This window comes from Sceloporus occidentalis, unplaced genomic scaffold (genome assembly GCF_023333645.1).
Source record: "Sceloporus occidentalis isolate IW3139 unplaced genomic scaffold, rSceOcc1.0.p SCAF_3, whole genome shotgun sequence".
Taxonomy (NCBI): Eukaryota; Metazoa; Chordata; class Lepidosauria; order Squamata; family Phrynosomatidae; genus Sceloporus; species Sceloporus occidentalis.
The window spans coordinates 226,304,749-226,328,485 of record NW_028316983.1 but is presented as its reverse complement, the minus strand read 5'-3'; the positions used below and the strand labels follow the sequence as shown (position 1 = coordinate 226,328,485).

The window sequence follows — 23,737 nt, the reverse complement described above, 5'->3', positions numbered from 1 at the left end:
CTCCTCTCTCTTTCTACCTGATGCTCCCCAAAGAAGTCCCCATTCTAGTGCTCCGCCCCTTTTTGGCCAGGAGCTGCGGTCTGACTGGTTCCTTGGGCTGCTCACGTGACCAGCAAAGACGCTCCCTGGAATGAAGCGCCCTTCGAAGTTGAGAAACCAAGAGAAGGACTCGCTTAGGATGCAGCTAGCATCCTAAGAAGGGGATCGGAGAAGGAAGGGTTTGGCGGCAGTCCCTGCTGTCAGCCAAAAAAAGCAGGGACTGGGCTGGCAGAAGGAGCTCCAGCTGCTGCCCAGATGTGTCCAAAGTGGCAGGAGGGAAGGCAGGTAAGCTCAGCGGTGCCCTTGGTCCTCTAGGGGCATCTTCCAACAGAGACATCGCTCGCACCCTCCCGGCCCTCTTTCTTCTTCTTCTCTCTCTCTCCCCCTCATTTTATTAGACGAACGAGGCTGGTTCTATGGAGTGCGTGGAAAGACAGATAGATGAGAGATAGGATAGATATAAGTTGGTTCTATGGAGTGTGTGTGTCTGTAAAGATAGACAGACAGACAGACAGATACAATCGGAGTTAGTTTTATGAAGTGTGTGTGTCCTTAAAGACAGACAGACAGACAGATATGGGAGTTGGTTCTACGGAGTGTGTGTGTGTGTGTGTGTGAAAATAGATAGAATCCGAATTGGTTCTGTGGAATGTGTGTGCGTTTACACACACAGAGTATACTGGAGTTGGTTCTATGGAGTGTGATGTCTGTGTGTGTGTGTGAGAGAGAGAGAGAGAGTTTAAAGATAGGTAGATATCGGAGTTGGTTCTATGGGGGGGGGTGTGGGTGTGTGTGGGTGTGTGTATCTCGGAGTTGGTTCCTATGGAATGTGTTTATTTGTGTGTATGTTTATATGTGTGTGTATATACATATATACACATACACATACACATACACACAGAGTATATCGGAGTTGGTTCTATGGGGTGTGTGTGTTTGTAAAGATAGATACGATAGATATAATCGGAGTTGGTTCTATGGTGTGTGATGACTCTCTGTGTGTATGTTTAAAGATAGACAAATATTGGAGTTGTTTCTATGGAGTGTATGTGTGTGTGTATATATACACACACATATATATATTGGACTTGGTTCTAAGGAATGTGTGTATTTGTGTGTGTGTGTGTGTTTATCCTATATATATGTTTGTGTGTGTGTGTATACATACACACACACACACACACACACACACACACTGTATATGTATCGGAGTTGGTTCTATGAAGTGTCTGTGTGTGTGTTTATACACACAGTATTTCGGGGTTGTTTCCGTGGAGTGTGTGCATTCACACTCACACTCACTCCACAGAACCAACTCCGAGATATATAGATATAGATATGCCCTCTTTTGTTTTTATCCTGCATGCAATGCTGTTGTGTGCCTTCAAGCCCATTCCGACTTGTGGCAATCCGAAAAGGCTGAGAGTGTGTGACTTGCCCAAGGAGAAGCTTAGTGGGGAAGCCAGCCCTGATCTCCAGAGTCGCCTTTCAACGCTTAAACCACTTGGGGTAGTTGTGGTTGTGGTTGTGTGGCTTCAAGCTGTTTCCAGCCCAGGGCAACCCTGTCATGGGGTGGTTGTGGTCCCCCCCTTTTTTCCTGAGGCTGCTGAAGAAGCCAGTGGAGCTTCGAAAGCTTGCATCTTGCATTTGGTTGGAGAAAGGTATCACAGTTTTGTGGATTTGAGATGTGATTGTACTCTTTGTTACATGGTCTAGGCTACCCCTGGATATGATTTGTGAGGCTGAGAGAGTGTGACTTGCCCAAGATCACCCAGGGGCTTTTCACGGCCGACCCTGATCTCCAGAGTCGTAGCCCAATGCTCAAACCATTACACAACATTTCTGTTGTGGTTGTGTGCCTTCAAGTTGTTTCCGACTTATGGTGACAAACCTTATCAGGATTTCATCCCTCTGCATCTTGTTGTTGGAGAGAGATCTTGTCGCCCCTTTGAGACCAGCTGAAAGAAAGAAGTTGGCAGCATGAGCTTTCCAAGACTAAAGATCCAAAATACACTGCAGAAACAACTTGCTTTTCCACTCCAGTAAATGCATCTGAGGAAGTCAACTTAAGGGCCAAAACACCCTGCAGAAATTATCCACTTTGAGACCGCTTTAGCTGCCCTGGCTCAATGCCGGGAAATCCTTGGGATTTGTAGTTTAATGTGGCACCAGAACACTCTGAGAGAGAAGGTTAAAAGTTTCATAAAACTACAGTTCCCAGAATTTCATAGCATTCAGCCATGGTAGTTAAGGAGGTGTCAAACAGGATTATTTCTGCAGGACCTTAAATCAACTTCCTCAGATTCATTTGGTGGCATGGAAAGGCAGGTTGTGTGCCTTCCTTTCCGACTTAAAAGTCTGAGACCATGTGATTCACCCAAGGTCACCCAGTGGATTTTCCAGCCTAGTGGGGATGCCAACCCTGATCTCCAGAGTCGCAGTTCATAAACCACTTGGTGGTGGTGGTGTGCCTTCATGCCCTTCCCAACTTACAGCAATTCTAAAAGGCTGAGAGTGTGTGACTCGTCCAAGGTCCCTGTCTAGCGGGGAAGCCAACCCTGCTTTCCAGAGTCTCAGCTCAACACTTAAACTACTTGGGTGTGGTTGTTGTTGTGTGCCTTCAAGCCATTTCTGACTTGTGGTGACCTGAAGGTGAACCTATCGTGGGGTTTTCTTGGCAAGATTTGTTCAGAGGAGGTTTGCTGTTGCTGCCATGTGAGGCTGAGAGAGTGTGACTTGCCCAAAATCACCCAATGAGTTTAGCTGGATTTGAACCCTGGTCCCAAGAGTCATAGCCCAACACTCAAACCACTACACCATGCTTAGTTGGAAGTATATCACACTTTCTTACTTTCAAGCAAGTGCACAGAATGGCAGATGGGTATATCCTTAGCATTTCACACTCTATGCTAATTTACCAGCTTTTTTTAATGAGGATTATCAAAATCCATTTAAAAATCAGGTTACGGTACTGGCTTTTCTTTGCTTTTATTTTTAGATGTTGGTTGCAACTTGAAGGCACACAACCTTGAACAGAAATCCAGGACACACACATCCACACTACAGATATAATGGAGCGTTCTGGTGCCACAACAAACTACCATTCCCAGAATTCCATGGCATTGAGCCATTGCAGTTAAAGTGGTGTCAAACCGAATTATTTCTGCCGTGTGAATGCAGCCTTGGGAGGGGATGTTTCACTGAAAGTGTTAGAATTTCCTTTGGAGTAAGTACACTCAGTATTTTTTTTAAACAATTCTGTTTATTGGATTTTATACAAATAAAAAGTATTAAAACAAATAGTACAATGTCTCCTTACTTACTTATACACACTCATATACTTAATATTACAGACAACATAACAACATAACATAAACATAGCTAGCACTCATTCCACATCCATTACTTCCTTGAATTGCTTGTTCTCTGAGGTTTTGCTTGTTTTGTTATATATCATATTTATGACCTTGAATTTGTACACTCTAAAAATAAATTTTCTTTCAAAATTTGGTAATATTTACCCTTCATTTCCTACTCCATTAAGTCCCGACAGAGAGAGAGGTGTAGATCTTTAAAAGAAAAGAAGAGAAATTAATATTCAATTGATTCTATTCCCACTGTTGCTATCTAACCCCATATTTTAGCCATATATAGCAAGACCTTTTCCCAGTCTTTTAACAACTTCTGTGCACTCAGTATTTTGGTGTCAGTGGATCAACATTAACCTCTGCCTTGGGGGTTTAATTATTTATTATATTTATACCTTGCCTTTTTCTCAAAATGTAATTCAGGGTTCAGGAAGAAGACCCTTTTAGGTTTTTTTATACATGATTTCTATGGTAGAGTTGCCCAGCCTCATTTACAGAATCATCCAGGGAATTCAGATATGGTAGTCCTCAGGTTGTAACTTCCAACTTTCCCCACCACTTATTTTCTCCCTTTTTTCTTTTTCTTGCCTGTTGAAAAAATCTAATAAGCAGGGAAAGATGGGAAAGCTCCATAGATCCAATCACATGCCACTTGTAGGAGCTGTCCGCTTGAAAACACCCTGGTTTGCTTGTTACCTTTCCCAAACCATATGCAGGCTCTACACTAAACATATCTAAGAATAGCCATGTTGGCCATGTAGCAAAGTACAATTACACCAAAAATCCCCAAAAGCGATACTTTTCTTGGATGAAGCAAAATGCATAAAATACAAGTTGCAAGCTTTCAAAACTTTGAAAGTTTGCAAGCTGTATTTTATGCATTTAACTTTTATTCATTAAAAAACCCAGAAATTAACAGGACAAATGTAGATCAACAGCAGAAAAGCATTGGCAAATGCTTACGTAGAACATAGGGCATGAGTTATGTTATCCTGATCTTGAAATACAAAGTAAATTTCCCTGCAATTATTTTTTCTATTGGGTTAATCCTTTCCAAACAGAATCATAGGTCAATAGAATATGACTTCTTTCCTCATTAATTTGATTTACATAGGAAATAAATGGGAACCATGTTACCGGAAAGGTTTTATTTTATGCATTTTGGTTGACCCATTAAAGCTATCACTGTTTTGTGAACTGTGGATGTTATTGTAATTTCTACATCAGTTATCAAATACCCTAAAGGCATCAGATGCTGTATTATCTCAGATGTTAAGCAGATTCATCCTTGGTTAGTACTTGGATGAACAACAGGTGCTGTGGGCTTTATTTCAGGGAAGGAATTGGCAAAAATACCTCTGAGTATTCCTTGCCTGACAAAATCCAATAAAATTCATCCAGTTGCCATAAGTTGATGGGTGACACAAAGGCACAACACACACACAAGTATGTAATTTCCTCATATGAGTTGTGTAGTCTCTACATTTCAGTTATTAAGCAGAACTTTTTGAAACCCTTTTTTTATGTAAATTTGCTGGTCTCTATGTTTTGCATATAATGTAATCATAAACTGATCAAGGGGCATCTTGATAAAAATGTGTATTATTAATTGTTAAGAAATGGACCTGGTGTTGCCTGTGCTGGTGCTAACAATTTAATTTACAATAAGAACAAAACAAAGGTTTTGACCAATAGCACCTAAAATCCTTACAATTTGTTTCACATCATCTTCCATGGAAAATGAGCCAAACCCAGCAATTTTCTAAAAATGCTCCAGTTTGTGGATCATTCGCCAACTTGCACAAAAGGATATCATCTCTAAATATCACGTTTGATCAAAACTTGTTCATAGTATGCATATTAAAGCCCCCCCCCCCAAAAAAAAGAAAAATTACAGAAATGATTTTTTTATTGTGTTTGTTTGGAAGGTACTGTCAGTACTTAACAAAGTGGGTCCCAAATGTTACTATGGGCTTTGCTTCATTAAATAACCTCAAGCTTGCCAACAACAATGGAGCATGGCCTTGGAAATTAGCCCACAGGTGAGGAGAACAGGTGAGCCCAATCTACCTTTGTAGTTCTTTCGTTCAAGGACCACTGTTCTGAGGTCTGACATGGAATACCCTGGGCATAGATTAGAAAGAGAAACTGCAGAATTGGGATTCATCCAAACTACAGTCCCTCAGCAATGGACTGGACAGAGACAATGACTTCCTAGCTCACTACACATGTTTCAACACAATCTGACCCCATCTTCATGGGTGCATCTTACACTCATCTATTCTCCTCACCTGTGGGCTAGTTTCCAAGGCCAGAGTGGTCTTGCCATCTCTTTTTCATATCCAATGGCTATGTCTTTGTCCACAAATGGCCATTGTTAAAATTGGACTTGTCAGCATTTCCATGCCCAAAGGATTTTGAATTTGAATCAACATTCCCACATACCTTTGGCATATATATGTCTGTCCCTGGCTTCCACTCCACGAAAATCATCTGAAGAAGTAGACTGAAGTCTATGAAAGCTCACACTGCCAACTTCTTTCTTTCAGTTAGTCTCAAAGGTGCTACAAGATTGCTCTACATACTTCTGTATCTACTGTTACACTGTGGTATGAAACATTTTTTAAAAATAAAGAAGTTTCTTGAAATTTACAAAAGACACAACTTGACACAGAATGTGAGGGACTGACTAACATTGATACAGTAAGCCATTTTTGAAGTATTAATGTAAGTGGAAGCTCTTGTTCCTTGCTGGATCAGTGCATATTAATAGCACAAGTCTATATGTGTTTATGGTGTAGTGGTTTGAGTGCTGGACTACACCTCTGGAGACCAGGGTTCAGTTCCCTGCTTGGCCATGAAACCCACTGGGTGACCTTGGGCAAGTCACATGCTCTCACCCTCAGAGGATAGCAATGGACAAATCTTGCCAAGAAACCCCCATGATAGGTTCACCTTCAGGTCACCATAAGGCAAAAATAGCTTGAAGGCACACAACAACAAATGATATTTTGTTCAGTGGGACATACCCCCAGGTAATTGTGCATGGGATTTCAGCCAAAATGTTATATTATGTTTAAAAGGATGTTGAATCAATGGTAAAGAGAAAACATAACAAACTTGTAGCTAGAGTAATAAAGAATGCTATTGTTTTAATAATATGCCAATACTAAATAACCTAAAGGCATCAGATTCTATCTGATCTTGGAAGCTAATCATGGTCAGCCCTGGTTAATACTTTGATGGGAGACCACCAAGGAATATCAACTGATGTAAACTATATTTCAGAAGCAGAAACTGGCAAAAGCACCTCTGAGTATTCCTTGCCTATGACAATCCTGTTAATGGGGTCAGCATAAGTTGACAGGCAACCTAAAGGAGAGAGAGAGAGAGAGAGAGAGAGAACTAGCAGTTAAAAACTGTTATTTGTTTGTTTAATCACATGAAATAGTTCAGACGGAGATCAGCAGATATGGCTTGGCTCTAGTTAATGAACTTCGCTAAATGCCATGGTGCATAACTTCACCCTCTTGCTGTACTTCTAAATAAAAAATACTAAAACTTTTATTTTTATCCTGCTTTTCTGTGACAAGACAATCAAAGTGGCTCACAAAACATTAAAATATCTTCTAAACAAGCATTTCCCAAGAACTGTCTTTGGCTGCATCCTCACTGAAGAAAAAATCCAGTTTGACACCACTTTAACTGCCATGGATCAATGCTGTGGAATTCTAGGAGTTGTAGTTTGTTGTGGGACTTGAGCCCTCTGACAGAGAAGGCTAAATGTTTCATAAAGCTACAGTTCCTGGAATTTCATAGCATTCAGCCATGATAGTTAAGGAGCTGTCAAACAGGATTATTTTTTTCAATGTGGATGCAGCCTTTGACTCAGAAGAATGATCAGGAGAATTGGCTCAAAAGGTGGGTAAGGCAACCCACCTAACCTGTTACCTAACCCATCAAGATGGGTAGAGAAGTAGTCACCAAAGAATGGAACTTTGCTAGAATGATTCATAGTGTGAAAACTGGGTGGAATGCTGCATTTAGAATAGAGGATAGCTGGATTGAGATCTATAAGTATATGTCACCCTGGCCTATCCTACAAGGTTGGTTGTGAAAATGTAAAGAAATTATATTAAGAATTTTGCTGCCATTTCAGTTGGGTTGTGAATCCACTCCAGGTTTTAACCCAGGCTTTAAAATGAGTTTTCAAAGCTGCTGAATCCTGCTCCTAAATGAGTTCAGAACTTTGTATAGTTCCTTTCAAGCTAGCCCAAATCAATAATGGATTCACTGTTCTACTGACATGGGAGCCACCAGTCCTTACAGGTGACATCAAGCCACTTTAGGGCATAAAATATGGATGGGTACAGAATTTAGTGGCAGAAAAGTGAATGAATCAGTAATATTAAAAAGGTAAGTAGAGGTTAAAAAAAACATGCAGAGAAAAAGGGAGGGGTTTTTCTCCTAAAGCTAGTGAAAGTGGGTTTATTTGATAATTTAATTTAGGGCAGGGATGGGAAACGTGGCCTAGTTGTTTTTGAATTGCAAGTCCCAAAATCCTACACTACCAGCTACACTAACTAGTGATGCAGGGAGCTGTAAGCAGAAAACATCTGAAGGGCCACATGTCTAGACTTGCTGTTCAATGTTCTAATCTGTATGGATGGCCTACCTTTACTATGTGAGTAAAAATACATGATCATACTAGTTGGGGTTTGGGGAGGTTGGTGTCAAAACATCCAGAGTTGCCAAATTCCCTGCTTCAACAAATAAGAACCATACCATCTCTACCAAAACATCTTCAGATGTTGTTGAGCTGCAATGTTCAGCATTCCTCATTATTCATTGGCTGTTGTATTAGAGCTGCTGAGAGATCAGTTCAGCAACCTCTGGTCACATAATTCCCACCCTTTCCCTAAGAATCTGAAAATCCAACTCTCCTGTGTGTCTTAGTCTCATGATCACAGTGGCTAGAAATCTTCCCACATTTAAAAGCAAAACAAAAAACAGTTCTCATGATCCTGAACTTATGATCCTGAACATAGTAGTTTCACACATGCACAATGCATTGATAAGGAAAGATAGGTCTACTTCTTGGAATATTAAGGGAAAATAATGAATCCCTAACGCTTAGTTAGTTATTGCATTGCCCCAGACTTACTTTTCAAATTTAATATGAGCTATTTCCCTAGGAGAAAGGAGACGGTTCCTGCTGATAGCTGAAGGATGAAGTCACCACCTTGCTGCATGTCCCTTTCTTCAGGGCCATCTGGAGAGGAACTGGATGAGAGCACATCTTTGGGATCTTTTGAGTCCAGTGTCTTCTGTAGTGAGGAAGCGCCAGGATCCTTGCTGCCACAGGTAGCCCCATCTCTGGACTGCATCAACATCAACGTTGGAGGGGCCCGCTTTGTACTGTCCCAGAAAAAGTTATGCTGCTATCCCAATACTCGCCTGGGCAAGTTGGCAGTGGTTGTTTCAGCTACCCAGGATGTTGCCTCCAGCCTCTTGGACCTTTGTGATGATGCCAACTTGATGGAGAATGAGTATTTCTTTGACCGAAGCTCTCAAGCATTTAGCTACATCCATAATTATTACCAGACTGGACGGCTACATGTGATGGATCAGCTTTGTGCACTTTCCTTCCTGCAGGAGATACAATACTGGGGACTGGATGAGCTCAGCATTGACTCTTGCTGCAGGGACAGGTGGGCCCTTTTTTAACAGTAGGCAATAATCCAGTGGGGTATTTTAAAATTACCATGAATCAAGGTGTCTTGGGAACTCTTTTCAATCAGGGGTGAGAGGAAGGCCCTCTGCACAGAAATATTGTCTTTCTTTATTATATATTCCCTTCTTTTTAAAAAAAAAACAGATGAAAGTTGTGTAGATTAAAACCTAGGCTCTTGGAGGTTCATACTATGAGTCAAACTATTACAGGTCTGAATATGTATTTTACTGGTGGTGGCCATCCTCTTGCAAGAAAGGGGTGAACGTTGTCCCTTTCCCAGTATGACAACACTGTGTCCTGGTTTTATATTGCTCATATATTTTAGCATATTTATTTGTAAAACTTTCACAGCTTTGTTGATTTCAAATAGAAACTCAAAGCAGTTTACAACAACAACATTAACCCACAATGAAAAAAACTGCAAAATACAATGAAGAGCCATCAGAAAAATTCAGCACCGTATCAGCACAAAGCAAAGCAGTTTATTTAGTTATTTAAATATTTATAGCCAACTTCATATTCAATAACATGCGTGAAAGGTACAATCAATACAATTTAAAGCAAGGTACAAAGTATACACATAAAAAGATCCACAGCAAATCTAGCTATGGGCCCGTACAGACAGGCCACAACAAAGCTGCTTTGGGTCACTTTGGAGGTATGCTATTTAAATGTTGCATGTGTCCTAAGAGTCCGGAAGCTGTGCCAAAGCCATGCTCCAGTCCTAAGGACTGGAATGTAGCTTTGGTGTGGCTTCCAGATTCTTAGGACGCATGCATCATTTAAACAGCATACCTCCAAAGTGACCCAAAGCAGCTTTATTTTGGCCTGTCTGTACAGGGCCAAAGATCACTTAGCTTCTTTGTAAAAAGAGCTGCATTTTAACTTGGCTCTGAAATGAAGCCAACATGTGCACTAGCAACGTCTCTAAGGGGAGCGTATTCCATAGCAGTAGAGCCACAGCACAGAAGGCCATTTTTTATGTCTTCACATAATGTATTGTTATATAAGGAGAAGCACTCCTTAAAATATCAAGTGTTAAGGGCTTTAACTATCATCACCAGCACCACAAACACAGGCCTGAAGCATATTGGCAGCGAGTTCCTGTAAAATCATTGTCTTAGATTTTCTATGTAGTGCTGCCACCACTCTCCTTAACACATACTTCACATGTTCCATATCATCTTCAGAGGCAGCCCTGCATAAAGCACTTTGCAATAGATTAGATGGGAAGTTCCCAGTGTATGAGCAGCTGTGACCAAGTTATTCCTGTCCTAGAAAAGGCAGAGCTGGTGGACCAACTGAGGTCTGGTCTAAGAACCATGAGCTACAAAGTAAACCTAGATTTCCAGTGGCATATGTATATCCATGATTGTTCTCAGTCTATACATCTGCTCCTTCAGAAGGGTTAGGAGGTAGCCTGTTTCAAGCCATAACTGGGTGAAGGTCAAGGCCTTTCCAAGAGTTCCTTTGATGCAGAACACTGACGCATGTTATTGCTACATAATAACCTTTATTGGTGGTAAATGATGCAGCAGATGCTACACAGCAGACAAGCATTCTAGCTATTTCCTAGGTGGGAACCAAAATTCCCACACAGCTAATTGTAAAACTGGGTTCCCAAGCTAATTCACACCAAACTATCCTCAGCCACCAATCAAATTCCCATTTGCTAGCAATATAGGGCATGTGTATTGGTTTGCACCCCTCTCAGGAAGAAGCCAACGGAAAATTAACTTCCAAGGTTTATATAGTGCACAAACACAAAGAAAATCAAATTCTGCAAGCATGATTCCACCTCCCCCCCACCCAATAGCTATCATAATTGTACAAGCAGGTTAGCAACAGGAAAATTCACTCCCCCAGCCCATTCGTAGCCTTTATGCTTTTTCAGACCACTAATGCAAAAAGTAGGTCACTAGTACAAATTCATGCATGCTAATAGACAGCTGCCAACATTTGGCCATGATGCTGACACTTGACTCTAAAACCCATCAGTCATGGGGCAGAGGCCCACCTCTCTGAACAACCTCAGCCAAAACATGTGTTGAGCTAATTAACAAGAATAGCTGATCAGTTTTTTTTAAAAAAATATTAAAAAGTCACACAGAAAGGAAAAACATAAGCATCACTATTATTTACATCCCACCTTTTCCCCAAACCTGGGACTCAAGGTGGCTCACAATTTAAAAAAATATTGGTAAAAACATACAAAGGTCAACATTAAAATAGAATGAAACTATTCACAGTATTAAAACAATGTAAATCATTCACTTATAATGGATAAGAGACAACTATAGACTATGCTATTATTGGTGGGATACAGACTGCCCCTTTCCCCGACAGATCGGGGCCTGAGCTGCGACAGCGGCAGCCCCGGAGGCCCCGATCCGCCGCTTTTACAGGCCTTGGGGAAGCGACAGAACGCTGTTTCCCTGCGGCCTGGAAAGGGGTGTCCTTGGGAGACATGCCCCAAGGACACTCCCCACAGCGGAAGGGAGTGCATGTAAAGGCCGCACCAGCAATACGTGACGTGAAAGGAGCTCTGTTTTGGAGCTCCTTTTGGTGCTGCTGAAAGGGTGTCAGTATGTAATGGCCGCACCGCAACACGGCCGTTACGTCAAAATGGCAGCGCCCATGTAGACAGGGTGCCACCATTTTGACATACTCAGTACGTACTAGGGTTAAGGAGCGTCTGAAAAGGATGCTCCTAGGCAACCCTAGCACGTACTGAGTATGTACTTTTTGGCCCATCTGTACAGGACCATAGTCTACCCACCTACTGAAATACTGAGATCCCAGGATTCATTTGGAAGCTGCTAAGTAACAGGGTGTCCCACTGGCAAACTGAGATATGGTTATCCCTTATTAGCTTAGGAAACTAGCTAGCCCTAAAATATGGTAGCCCCTTGGGATTTTGTGTGATATGTGTGCATTTGCATAGGATGTGTGTCAGGATAGTGTGTCAGGGATAGTGGGGCCTATTGCAATTGAGTCTTTTATGTGTTTTATCCAATTTGTCTGTGGTGTGACAGCATCACAATTCAGCTATCTGTCTTTTCCATTTCTTCTGCATGTTCACTTACAGTTTTTGTTGTCATTGACTGCCTTGCACAGGTACTTCAGGCGGAAAGAACTGAGTGAATCCTTAGATATAAAGAAAGATGCTGAAGAACTGGATACCCAAAATGAGGAAGAGGACTTCTCTGGGAGCCTAGGTCCACGTTTTAGGCACAAGCTTTGGGAAACATTGGAAAAACCTGGATCTTCCGTAGCAGCCAGGACTTTTGGCACTATCTCCATGGCTTTTGTCATTATCTCTATTGCCAACATGGCCCTGATCTCAGTGGAACTAAGCTGGCTGCCTCAACATTCCCTAGAGATCCTAGAATATGTGTGCATTGCCTGGTTCACAGGAGAGTTTGCCCTTCGCTTCTTTTGTGCATGGAATAAATGCCATTTCATTAGAAGGGTAGCAAACATCATAGACTTGGTGGCCATTTTGCCCTTCTACATTACACTGATAGTGGAGAGCTTGAGTGGCAGACACAGCTCCCAAGAACTGGAAAACATGGGCCGCATTGTTCAGGTGCTGAGGCTGCTGAGAGGTCTGCGCATGTTGAAGCTGGGCAGGCATTCAACAGGTAAATCCTTATGGTGTGTTGCAGCCTCTTGGGAAATAATGTTTTGTTTACTTTTATTAAATTATTTGCATCATGCCCTCTATCCACCTTGGGTCATAATTAGCCATCATGGGAGAAAGGTTAGGTACAAATAAATAAAATAAATATCTAGAGATCTGAGGGCACCGTACAATAAAACCAATCTGACAGATTTAAAACTATGTAAATAATAAACATTGTTTTAAATTACTAAAACACATTAAAAGGTTTAATAAATTAAAAGAGATTAATACAGGTTATAATAGTTTAAAACAATTTCAACCCATGTACATGTGAAAGGTTGGATAAAATTTAGAGAATAGGGAGTTGAAGATTTAAGGAAGTTAAAAGAGAAGCATCATTAAAAAAAAATGACGGGTGATCATGAGGCCATGAAATAGGGGTGCTCTTAGTAGCCAACAGGACTTTGAAGTTGCCAAGACATTGGCTGTGCACATTTCCCAACATAATCCCCAAATCAATGAAAATAAAGATGGGTACGTTCTGTTGCCCTCAAAAAAGTTGCATGTTCACAAACCCCCTATACACACTAGCCTTAAAGGCCAGGTTGGGGACGGAGTTGGTGTGAAGCATCTACACGATGCATGCCCCAGATCTGCCCTAGGGTGGCGTGATGCCACACGTCACACTGCATGGCATACGGTGCTCCTCCAGTGTTGCGTCCACACAATGCAGTACCGAAGGAGCTCTGTTAAGTCACACCACCACAGCTATTGCACCCTTTCCAGGGCACAAAAAAGGGACTTTTCGCGGCTACTTTTTGCTCCCTGGAAAGGCTAGATTGGGGCCACAGTGTGCAGTTGCTGTGGCCCCAATCCTGCGAAAACGGAGGCACCTGCAGGCCACCCCTTAGGGGCGGTTTGCACAACCCCAGAGAATTGGTATCTTCATGAGCCTTTGGCTGGCTGAATGTTCAGAACAGCTCAAAGATATGCAACATGCCTTATCCCAGCTTTCTACAAGGCCTAGCAGCAAACCTTAAGGACAAGAGATGACTGAAGAGGCGTTTCTACCCACAGTGCCAAATTTGGAGTGGGATGCAGTGATGAAAACAATTATTTCCAAAGATATTGCACCTAACCTAAATTGGGTTGTCCTGCTCTTCTATCTTACTTGCATACCCCCCAACATTTCACAGATGTAAGCAGGGTTGAAATACATGAGGTCAAGCAACATGAGATTGTGGTCAAGATGGCAATAGATGTTATTGAGAAGGAACACATACACTAGGAGAGCCTCTGGCAGTTTGCTTTTTACTAAGCCTAATGGAAAGAGCAAGATTAGACCCTCGCCTCTCCTCACTGCTGAATTAAATTAGTACAAACTACTTTTACATTTAAACTCAGTTTGCAGCAATTGAAGTAAACAATGGCATAACATAAGAGGAGAAGAGAGAAACTGGGGCATTTTAAAAGCTAAAAAGGTAGGATAACAGAATATTAATCTGAACTCTCCCTGCACAGCCAAGACAATTGGAGGCAATGTTATTGCCCTGTTGTTGATGTCTGTTTTTGTATTGAAGTTAATAGCTCTTTTATAAGCATTAGAAAAACCATTTGTTGTTGTTAACTGCCCTTGAGTCGATTCCATCTCATGGCAAGCAACTTTGTGGATAAGACATCTCCAGGATTCCCTGTCCTCCACTGCTCTGTCCTCCTGTAAATTCATACCTTTGACTTTCCTAATTGAGTCTTTCTAGCATGCAGTCTTCTTCTCTTTCTACTTCCCTCCACTTCCCCTAGCATTATTGTCTTTTCTAATGTGTCATGGCTTCTCATGATGTGGCCAAAGTAGCCTCAGTTTGATCAGCTTGGCTTCCAAGGAGATTTTAGGCTCGATCTGTTCAGGGACACATTTATTTGTCTTTTTGGCTGTCCCCAGTATCCTCAGCATTCTCCAGAGAACCATATACCATATATACTCAAGTATAGGTTGACCCCATGTATAAGTTGAGGGCAGGTTTGGGGGCCAAAAGTATGGACCCATGGATAAGTTGGGGGCAAAACCTAAGGGCATGTAAGGGATGAAGAAAAGGGAAATGATGCCAAAGAACTTACAAAAGTTATGCAAAAACAGGCATAACTGTTTGTGCTCATCCTAAAGCCTGGATGGATGAGAGAGTAGAACAGAATACACTCTTGAGTTTCACCAGGGAATGGTACCTTTTTAAATTAGTTCAAGTATAGTACATACATTGACTCGTGGATAAGTCGACTTAGGTTTTTTGGGTCAATTTTTTGACTAAAATTTCTAGACTTATACATGAGCACATACAGTAATCACTTAGTCCAGCAGATTCATTTGAAGATTGCCCAGTTCTTCCCCCCCACCCTTTCACAAGTGAATTCAGCATATGTTGTCAGGTGAACTCTTTACACAGAGGGTTCAGTCAAGCCCATGGGGTTTCATCTTTGCCCTGTACCTTAGGGTCTGAGTTATGCTCACTTCTGTAGCTTTGCAATGCATGGAAATGTTGCTAAAGGCAGATATGACCTCTTCCAATAATGCTTATCCTTCATTGCTATTCTTCTTTGGCAAAGATTTTTACATGTCTTAGGAGCCACAAAGGACCCACACTATACGTTTATATCACGGTTATTCCACTTCACTTCAATTGTCATGGTTTCATCCTATGGAGTCCTAGGATTCCCAGTTGAGTGGTGGTGGTGGTGGGGGATTTAGAATTTCAACCATAGAGCTCTACTAGTTCTATAGAATACACATCCCAGGATTCCACAGGATGGAGCTTTGGCATTTAAAGTGGAATCATAGTGTTACTATAATTGTGCAGTGTGAAAGGGCTCAAAATCCCCTATAACTGTTTGCCAATAATAATGGACTGCTGTTACATAGCTGTCAATTATATTTCATCATCTTATTTGTCTTTCCTTTCCTGAAATGTCAAACTATCATAGAATTTCTAACAGTACACATACAAGATCTCTTTAGATTACCTTGGAAGCTGTATGTCTACATAACATATATATTTACACATTACTTTACACATTCCAGTGAAGAACTGACAGAGAATTCTCAGTGAATGAGAAGGTGGAAAACATCCTTAAAAATATTGGTTTCCATCATGGGAGGGCTGAGATATGTAGACAAGAACTGAGGACACTTAGGGTCATTCAGACTGTCTAACTCTATTACTACAGCCCTCTCTGGGGCTTTTTGACTCTTCAGTGCAAAGAGTTGTTGCCCTTCTAACACACACGACTGTGTGTATGTTGTATTTCATGCAAAGAAAACATTTTCATACATTGAAAGTTAACATTTTGACCACAAGGATATACTTGAAAAACATGTAGAAAAGCAGACAGTCATTTGGTTGGCCTGTAATGGTATGGTCCAGAATTAAAGGTTAGCAATACATCTACTGGCTCCAGGCCTCACGTTGATGAATCAAATGAGATATGTTAGAAACTCCTTCTGCCTACGCCTGCTATCTTTAATCTCCATTCTCCTGCTATATTAGCCACTTTGGTTTTCTGCCACTTTCAGAGCGGTTATCCTGGTATCATCATTCTATTATTATTGAATACAAAAAGGACTCTCATTTGAAAACATTTGCCTGGAGGGGGTGTCTGTATGAGCATCAGCGATTCTCAACAGTTTGCAAATTGAGAATACATTCTGTTCTGTTCAGGAATTCAATTAAACTTTCTGATTGGAAAAGCATAGTTGTACAAATATGTTTCACTGGTGGACTCAAAATGTTGCCTTGGATTAATGTATTACTATACATTCCTCCACTTCCTTGACTGGAAAAAAGTTCCAGAGAAGTACTTCTAGATTCAATTTCTTCTGCATGAGAAAGCATTGCTGACCTAAGGTGTCTTTGTAATACATTATTGTTGGAAGTCATCAGTCTACTTCGCTGCTCAGTATGGGATACAGCTACAGCATCCCTGATATGTCAATACAGCCTCTGCTTATATGCCTCCATTGAAAGTGCACCGACTACCATATGAGGCAGTCTGTTCCCCTTGCTGTTAGGACATTTTGCCTAATATTTAGCTGAAATCTGCATTCCTCCAATTTCCACTTTCTGAAGATTCAAGGCCACTGGAGCAACAACTTGCTCCCTTTTCTGGAAAATAGAATAGGAAAATCTAAGCAGAGCTAAAATGGAGGTAAGCAGCCACTCCCATAAAGCAGAAGACTCCTAACAAAGCAAATTGAACCTATCACCAAATGGTACCCTCCATTTTAGGTAAAACCTCAGCTTTCTCTCTCCACATTCCAACTTGGAGTTATTTTTTCTGTCAGGGTTTACAGCCTGTTTCCTTGAACCAAACTCTGAAATATCTGATTCCAAAACAAAGAATGTCCTAGCTATTGACTTCCCTTTGGCTGCCACTAATGAATTATAATTTGACCACCTGTGAACTATAGCTTTTTGTGGTTTTTTTGGACTATGTGGTCATGTTCTAGAAGATTTTCTTCCTGACGTTTCGCCAGCATCTGTGGCTGGCACCTGTGAACTGTTAACCAGCGATCTACCTAACAAATGAGTAGTCAACCAGTAGCTCTAATGTATTTCCAGAAATCTTCCATTTAGTGTCTTTTCATTAAATTTTACTTAATTTCATCTTGCACAAAGACAAGAAGATGAGGAAATGAAATTTAAATCAGTGGTGACAGTGGGAGCAAAGAGAGAAATCATTCTTCCTGGCTGCTTAGAATTAATTTTTACTGATGTTAGGTGAGTTGGCAAGTGGTGAGTGGAAGCATGTTACGTGCATCATCATCAGCAAATTCATGTATCATCACTGATAGCTGATATTTTCTTTAATGACTGATATGTATTCATGAATACTTAAGGCATAATACAGTTCTGTCAGGGGAAATCTATTTATGGAAAGAGGTATTGATAAAGAACTCAACAAAACACTTTTGTCCTTCCATTTTTTCCTTCTTGATGCATTGTGGACTATTATCCAGAACAGAGGGAGACCGTGTATCCCTCCTCCTTACCTTTGTGTTTCACTCATTTAAGAATACATTGTGCTCTAATCACAATGTTATGTACTTCTTTGCTAATTTCATTCTCTAGAAAAGCAATGAGTAGTTTTATGAATTTACTTCCCACTGTGAGAGGTTGTTGAAAATGGTTCAGTTTTCAAAAACAATTTGCAGTTCAGGACTTATTCTTTATGAAATATATATATGTGCCATTTTGCAGAATAAGTCCGAAACTATAAAAGATCCTCATCAGTCTATGATTCTTCTCATCATGGTTTCCTAATGAGGAACATGTTTTTCATCCATTTTTTAAATTTTAAAATATTTTCAAATATTTTTTATTGTTCCCTAACTATAATTGTGTTACTGGTTCAAAAAGCAACTATAAAGAGAAGTAGAAAGTAATAGAGGGGTACCCTTTCTTTTCTGGGGGGCTTTTTGATCTGAATGTTGCTATACATTGAGTGTGGCTGTAGTCCTATGTAAGCATAAATTCACGTTTGAGGTGCAGCACATATAGGTCAGCACAAGAGATCATCTGTTGGCCACAGACAAGAACTCTCATACGTAAAAACTGGGAAAGCTACAGGCTAAGCAGCAGTTCTTCAGGACATCCGTAGTGTTCAAGACAGAGCCTAAACCAACAGATTAAACAGCCAACAGTGTGATGCTGCTTTAAAAGGGCAAATGCTAATGTGGATTATGCTGAAGTACTGCATCCAAGACATGGGAAGAAACTGTCCTATTTTACTGAGTGCTGGTTGACTCCCAGCTAATGAAGATACTGCATCTGAGTTTTTACTTCAGCCATTAAGGAAGGACTGATTTTTTGTGGTGTCATAAAAATTGCACTCTGGATTTCTGAAAGCTTCTTGTATTGATTGAAACTTTGTGTCCTGGTTCTGCCTATCTTCTCCGTTCTAAATTTGGTCTGCTCCCTTCTTAAAATACAGATATTTGCAATTAGGTGAATGAAAACACTTGGAGATACTTTGTGTCAAAGTGTTGAGAAGGATTTTAAAATATCCTTTATTGTTTCAAAAGATATATTTTCAAGAATGTTTGAACACTTTCTGTTTTAAATATTTCATATTAATTTTAATAATTATCTCTTTAACAATTAACCAAGACTCTCCAGTACCTCTACACTAGTTTACTGCCCTCAGGTGTGATGGAGAACCTTGTCTTGTTTCCAGCATTGAAGCAAAATCCAATTACTAGTCGGTTTGTTTCTATTATATTGATAGAGTTGCCAACTGCTCCTTTGCCTCAAGTGGTAATAAGTCTTGGGCTGAGCCTACTTATAAATTCTCACCAGTATCTTATATCACCTTTTGCTTAATGTAACTGTACATAAGCTTAGCTAGGCAGCAGAGGTACCAGGAAATGCCATTTCTGAATTACAAGGATGCATATCAGGACACCTACAAGAGTTCCCAATGTGTACCAGGACTGATGCGCATCAGTTTACAATGTGCATCAGGCACTTTGACACCTCTGCTACATTGTAATGTAACAGGAACCCTCTACTAGATATGAGTATTGCAAAACTGACCAGCTCTAATTCCTGCATATGTAAATCCACATACAAAGATGTAACTCCTATAAATGATTTGGGTCTTTATTCATAGTGCCAGTCTGAAGGCCACTGGTAGTGCAATGTGATATTTAAGAACACTGTGATTTCATTTTCATTTTTCATGATGGCAAGACATGGGTGGAGGTACAGGTTAAGAAAGAAATACCTGCTTAGCACGGACTTTCTCTGAAAACGTGCAGTTTATGCCTCCTTCAATGAGAAGGAAAGAAAGATAAGGCTACAAAGCATCATAGAAATAGAACTTTATTAATAATGTCAGTAAACATATTAATAATAAAAGCAGTTCACCTCTAGAATAAGCTGCCTAAGACATCTGTGGAATTACCTTCTAGGAAGACTTTCAGAAAATAATTGGCCAGATAGGCACAGCATATTCTAAAAGACAAGTTTGTTTGCTTTTGTATTAGTGGTAGATCCATCACACTCCCTGCTTGTTGGGAAAATAACATACAATGAAGCCACTACCAACACCCTTCTGTCCTTCCTTGTTCTGAATTTTTTCCCTTGTGCTCATCCATGACTCTCTTCATTCGCCATACTCTTTGTTGTTTGGGTCCAGTGTGGCATAGTAGTTTGAGCACTGGACTAGAACACTTGAGATCAGGGCTCAAATCCCAGCTCAGCCATCGAAACCTCGAGGAAATCACACACTCTGTCTCAGAGGATAGCAGTGGCAAACTCCTTCTGATGAAACTTGCCAAGACAACCCCATGATAGGTTTGCCTTAGGGCTGCCATATGTTAGAAATTATTTGAAGGCACACTACCACAACAACAATGGTTTGTCATCACAACTTCACTGGCTACTGGTTTGTTTGCAGGCACAAATCAAGGTGTCTGTTATAACTTATAAACCCCTCCACAGATCAGACTAGCCTATCTCAAGAACTGAATCCTTCTATATGAGCTGCCTAAAATTTAAGATCCATGAAAGCTTTTTCTTGCTACTACCATCTTCACAGATACAATTGGTGAGGACTTAGGAGACAGCCTGCTTGTTGACTGTTTCCACACTATGGAACTCTCTGCCACTAGAGAGTAGGTTGGCCTCCTCCCTGCTAGCCTTCCACCAGCAAGTAAAAGATTTGTTATTGTAACAAACATCTGATGGCTAAGCAGCTACGAAGAAAGTTCTTTAATGGGGTCTGTGCTGCATTTTCTTATTCTTGTCATGGTTCTAAATAATTTTATAATATTTTAAAGTATTGTGTTTTAATCGGGTCACTTATTCTGATGAATTTTTAAAAACTTATTACTAATTTTAAACTTTTATTGCTAATTTTAAATTCAGGAGGCAGCATGTGTAGTGGTTTGAGCATTGGACTAGAACTTTGGAGAACAGGATTTCAAATCCCTGCTCTGCCACTGAAACCTACTAGGTGACTTTGGGCCAGTCACACCCTCTCAGCCTCAGAGGGAGACAAAGAAAAAAACCCTCTGAACAATTCCAAGAAAGCCCTGGGATAGGGTCACGTTAGGGTTGCCAAAGATGAAAATGACTTGAAAGGACACAACAAAAACAAATTTGTTTTAATTCATGTTATGAGCCACTGTGGCTCCCATTTAGAAGAAAGGCAGGTTAAAAATCTAAATGAATAAATGTATGGTGATAAGAGGTAGGTCAGACAGAGAGAAAGAGATTTTCCCAAGATCATCAAGTGAGTTTAATGTCTCTCAATAGGGTTTAAAACCTGGACCTCCTGAGCCCCTCAGTCCTGCATTCTGATCACTTAACCATACTGGATCTCAGAGAAAACTGTCAATCTCTCACAAAGGAAACCAGTAAGTGAGCATAAGTACAAACTGAAATTCTCTCTTGTGTTCCAGGTCTCCGGTCTCTTGCAATGACAATTGCACAGTGCTATGAAGAAGTTGGGATGCTTCTGCTGTTCCTCTCTGTAGGCATCTCCATCTTTTCAACAATGGAGTATTTTGCTGAGCAAGGCATTCCTGGTACAACATTCACAAGTGTGCCCTGTGCTTGGTGGTGGGCTACAACTTCCATGACCACAGTTGGCTATGGAGACATTAGACCAGATACAATATCTGGCAAAATAATTGCATTTATGTGCATCTTATCAGGAATACTTGTCCTGGCTTTGCCAATAGCCATCATCAATGACCGCTTTTCAGCCTGCTACTTTACACTGAAGATAAAGGAAGCAGCTCTTCGGCAGCGGGAAGCCTTGAAGAAACTGACAAAGAATATGTCCAGTGACTCTAATATTAGCATAAACTTGCGAGACGTATATGCTCGAAGTGTCATGGATGTATTGAGGCTGAAAGGCCGAGAGAGAACGAGTACTAGGAGCAGTGGTGGTGATGAATATTGGTTTTGAATTTTTTAAAAATATATATTTTATAATATATGTCTGTAATTGTCTGATAGCTTTGAGGGCACAACATTGAATATAAGGCTAACAATCTTTTAATATGCTTAAATTTGCTTCTCCAAGTTGCTAAGTATATAACAACTAGCATAGGCCAAAGGCACACTGAAAACAAAAACTCAGGGTAACATTGACTCCAAATTTCTTATCTGTTCTTGGCAGAGCTGTCCAGCTAGAACAGGACTTCAAATATTTGGCTATAATTATTTTAAGTGCATTCCAATATGCAAAAATAAAGTGTTAACAAAATGAAAAATTGTCTTACATTTTGTTATGAATTTTGAAAGAGTTTCAAATTGTTGCAGTTTAATGGAATTAGGAGAATCTGCCTATCTTCCTGAAAATATGAAAAGGGGGTAAAATAATAGATACCTGGCTTAGAAGGTTTGTAATGCTGCTGTCCTTCTGTATTACATTTTCATAGTTATAAAAAGAGCTAGAGCAAGTTAAAATTGCTATGTCAATCTTTTCACCATGCTAATGGCTTCTGTGATATATCAGCACTAGCCAGTTCTTTACATGATCTGTACTGACATATACCATAGTAACTTCCATACAGCCCATATGAATCCTCTCTGTGGGATTTCCTTTGCAGGAACCAGACATAGAATTTGGTCATAACTCCCAAGTAAGTATGCAGTGGATTGAAGTTTATATAGCTTAAACAATAAAAAAAACCTGAGAGACATACTGAGAGAGAAAATCCAGAGTCAGCCAGACTTTGAAATGAATATTAGGGGAGTAAATGCACCACTTTATAAGCAATGAGATAAATCCAGACTGCCTGTACTGTGAACTGGAGAGTTTCCATTCATGGAAAGTGCCAAGATCCAACAGAGACTTTTTTCTGGAGGAAGGCGATTTTCACCCCTTCCTCTGCAGTCTGCCCTTTCTATAATCTCTAACACTGTTCTGCAAGGGTCTCCAATATTCTGGTACTGGGAGGAGGATTTGGCACAAACTATGTGCCTTGCTTCTTCCAACATAAGTGGAACTTGGCTGAGTACAACTGTGGATCCAACCAAGTATCAATTGCCTTTTGCTGAGAAATATTCCTAGAGAAAAAGTCTGATGGTGCAGCTGGTGGTGCTATTTTTGAAGAAAGTAAATAAATGTGTTTAATTTTTATTTATTTTTTTACAAAAAACTGCTTGAAAATATTTTTATGTACTCTGTTATGGGCACCACAGGGTCTCTGAAATTCTTTGTCACAACTGAGATTTTCAGGTCACATAAGTTGAAAAAAAACTTGTGCAATATAAACAAAGAACTGAAAAATGAAATAGAAACACAGAAGAGCAAACAGACATTTCATACAGACAATTGAGACTACATGAGCCTCCCTTATTTACAGAGGCAATTACAAGTTGCCTTTTCATCTATCTAATGTTGGGATTTTGGTGTTTACACTAGCAAAGTACAGCTGTTTTGGCACTAAGCTGATTTCTGTTGAAAGAACTGGAAACTAGAAAAAGAAAACATTATTGTTTCTGGAAAATAATTCCAGAAGAGATAGATCAGAAACTGGAAGGAGCCCTAATTTAATTACAAAAGTCCTTAAAACTGGATTCCATGAGTATGTGTTCTGGCAGCCATTATAGAGACACATGACTGTTTCTTCTAGAGAAAACAACAATAAACATTTTGGAGAAACAGCAGGAAGGAAGTAAAACCAAATAATTGCAATCTACATATCAACAAGTACTGTAGTTCCTTAGAAGGACAAGAAAGGTTAAGATACTTGAATTTAGAATGTTTTTGTTTTATCGCCCATGCCTCATTGGTTTAGGTTACTTGTTGCTAGAACTGGTTCTCAATTTCCACCGACTTGCTATGTGCTCTCATGTTGTTTCCAACATGAGGATCCTATCACATTGAAGGGGGTACCACTCTTAGGCTGAGAAAGTGTGATTTGCTCAAGGTTATCAGGATGGTTCCCATATCTGACTGGGGATT

The 23,737-nt window shown here is 40.3% G+C and overlaps 1 protein-coding gene across 1 annotated transcript; it reads left to right on the top strand.

Moving 5' to 3' along the window:
• The first annotated feature begins 212 nt into the window (after nt 1-212).
• LOC149317582 (potassium voltage-gated channel subfamily V member 1-like) lies at nt 213-22,397 on the top strand. The gene is made up of 4 exons (XM_089517856.1): nt 213-324; nt 8,603-9,118; nt 12,259-12,785; nt 21,219-22,397. Exons 2-4 carry the CDS (start codon nt 8,637-8,639, stop codon nt 21,728-21,730), a joined length of 1,521 nt encoding a protein of 506 aa, XP_089373982.1. The 5' UTR covers nt 213-324; nt 8,603-8,636; the 3' UTR covers nt 21,731-22,397.
• The last annotated feature ends 1,340 nt before the right edge of the window (nt 22,398-23,737 follow it).

Coding starts and splice junctions, on each gene's coding strand:
- LOC149317582 (XM_089517856.1), top strand. CDS start 8,637: ATGAAGTCACCACCTTGCTGCATGTCCCTTTCTTCAGGGCCATCTGGA. Junction 9,119..12,258: donor GACTCTTGCTGCAGGGACAG/GTGGGCCCTTTT, acceptor TGCCTTGCACAG/GTACTTCAGGCGGAAAGAAC. Junction 12,786..21,218: donor GCTGGGCAGGCATTCAACAG/GTAAATCCTTAT, acceptor CTTGTGTTCCAG/GTCTCCGGTCTCTTGCAATG.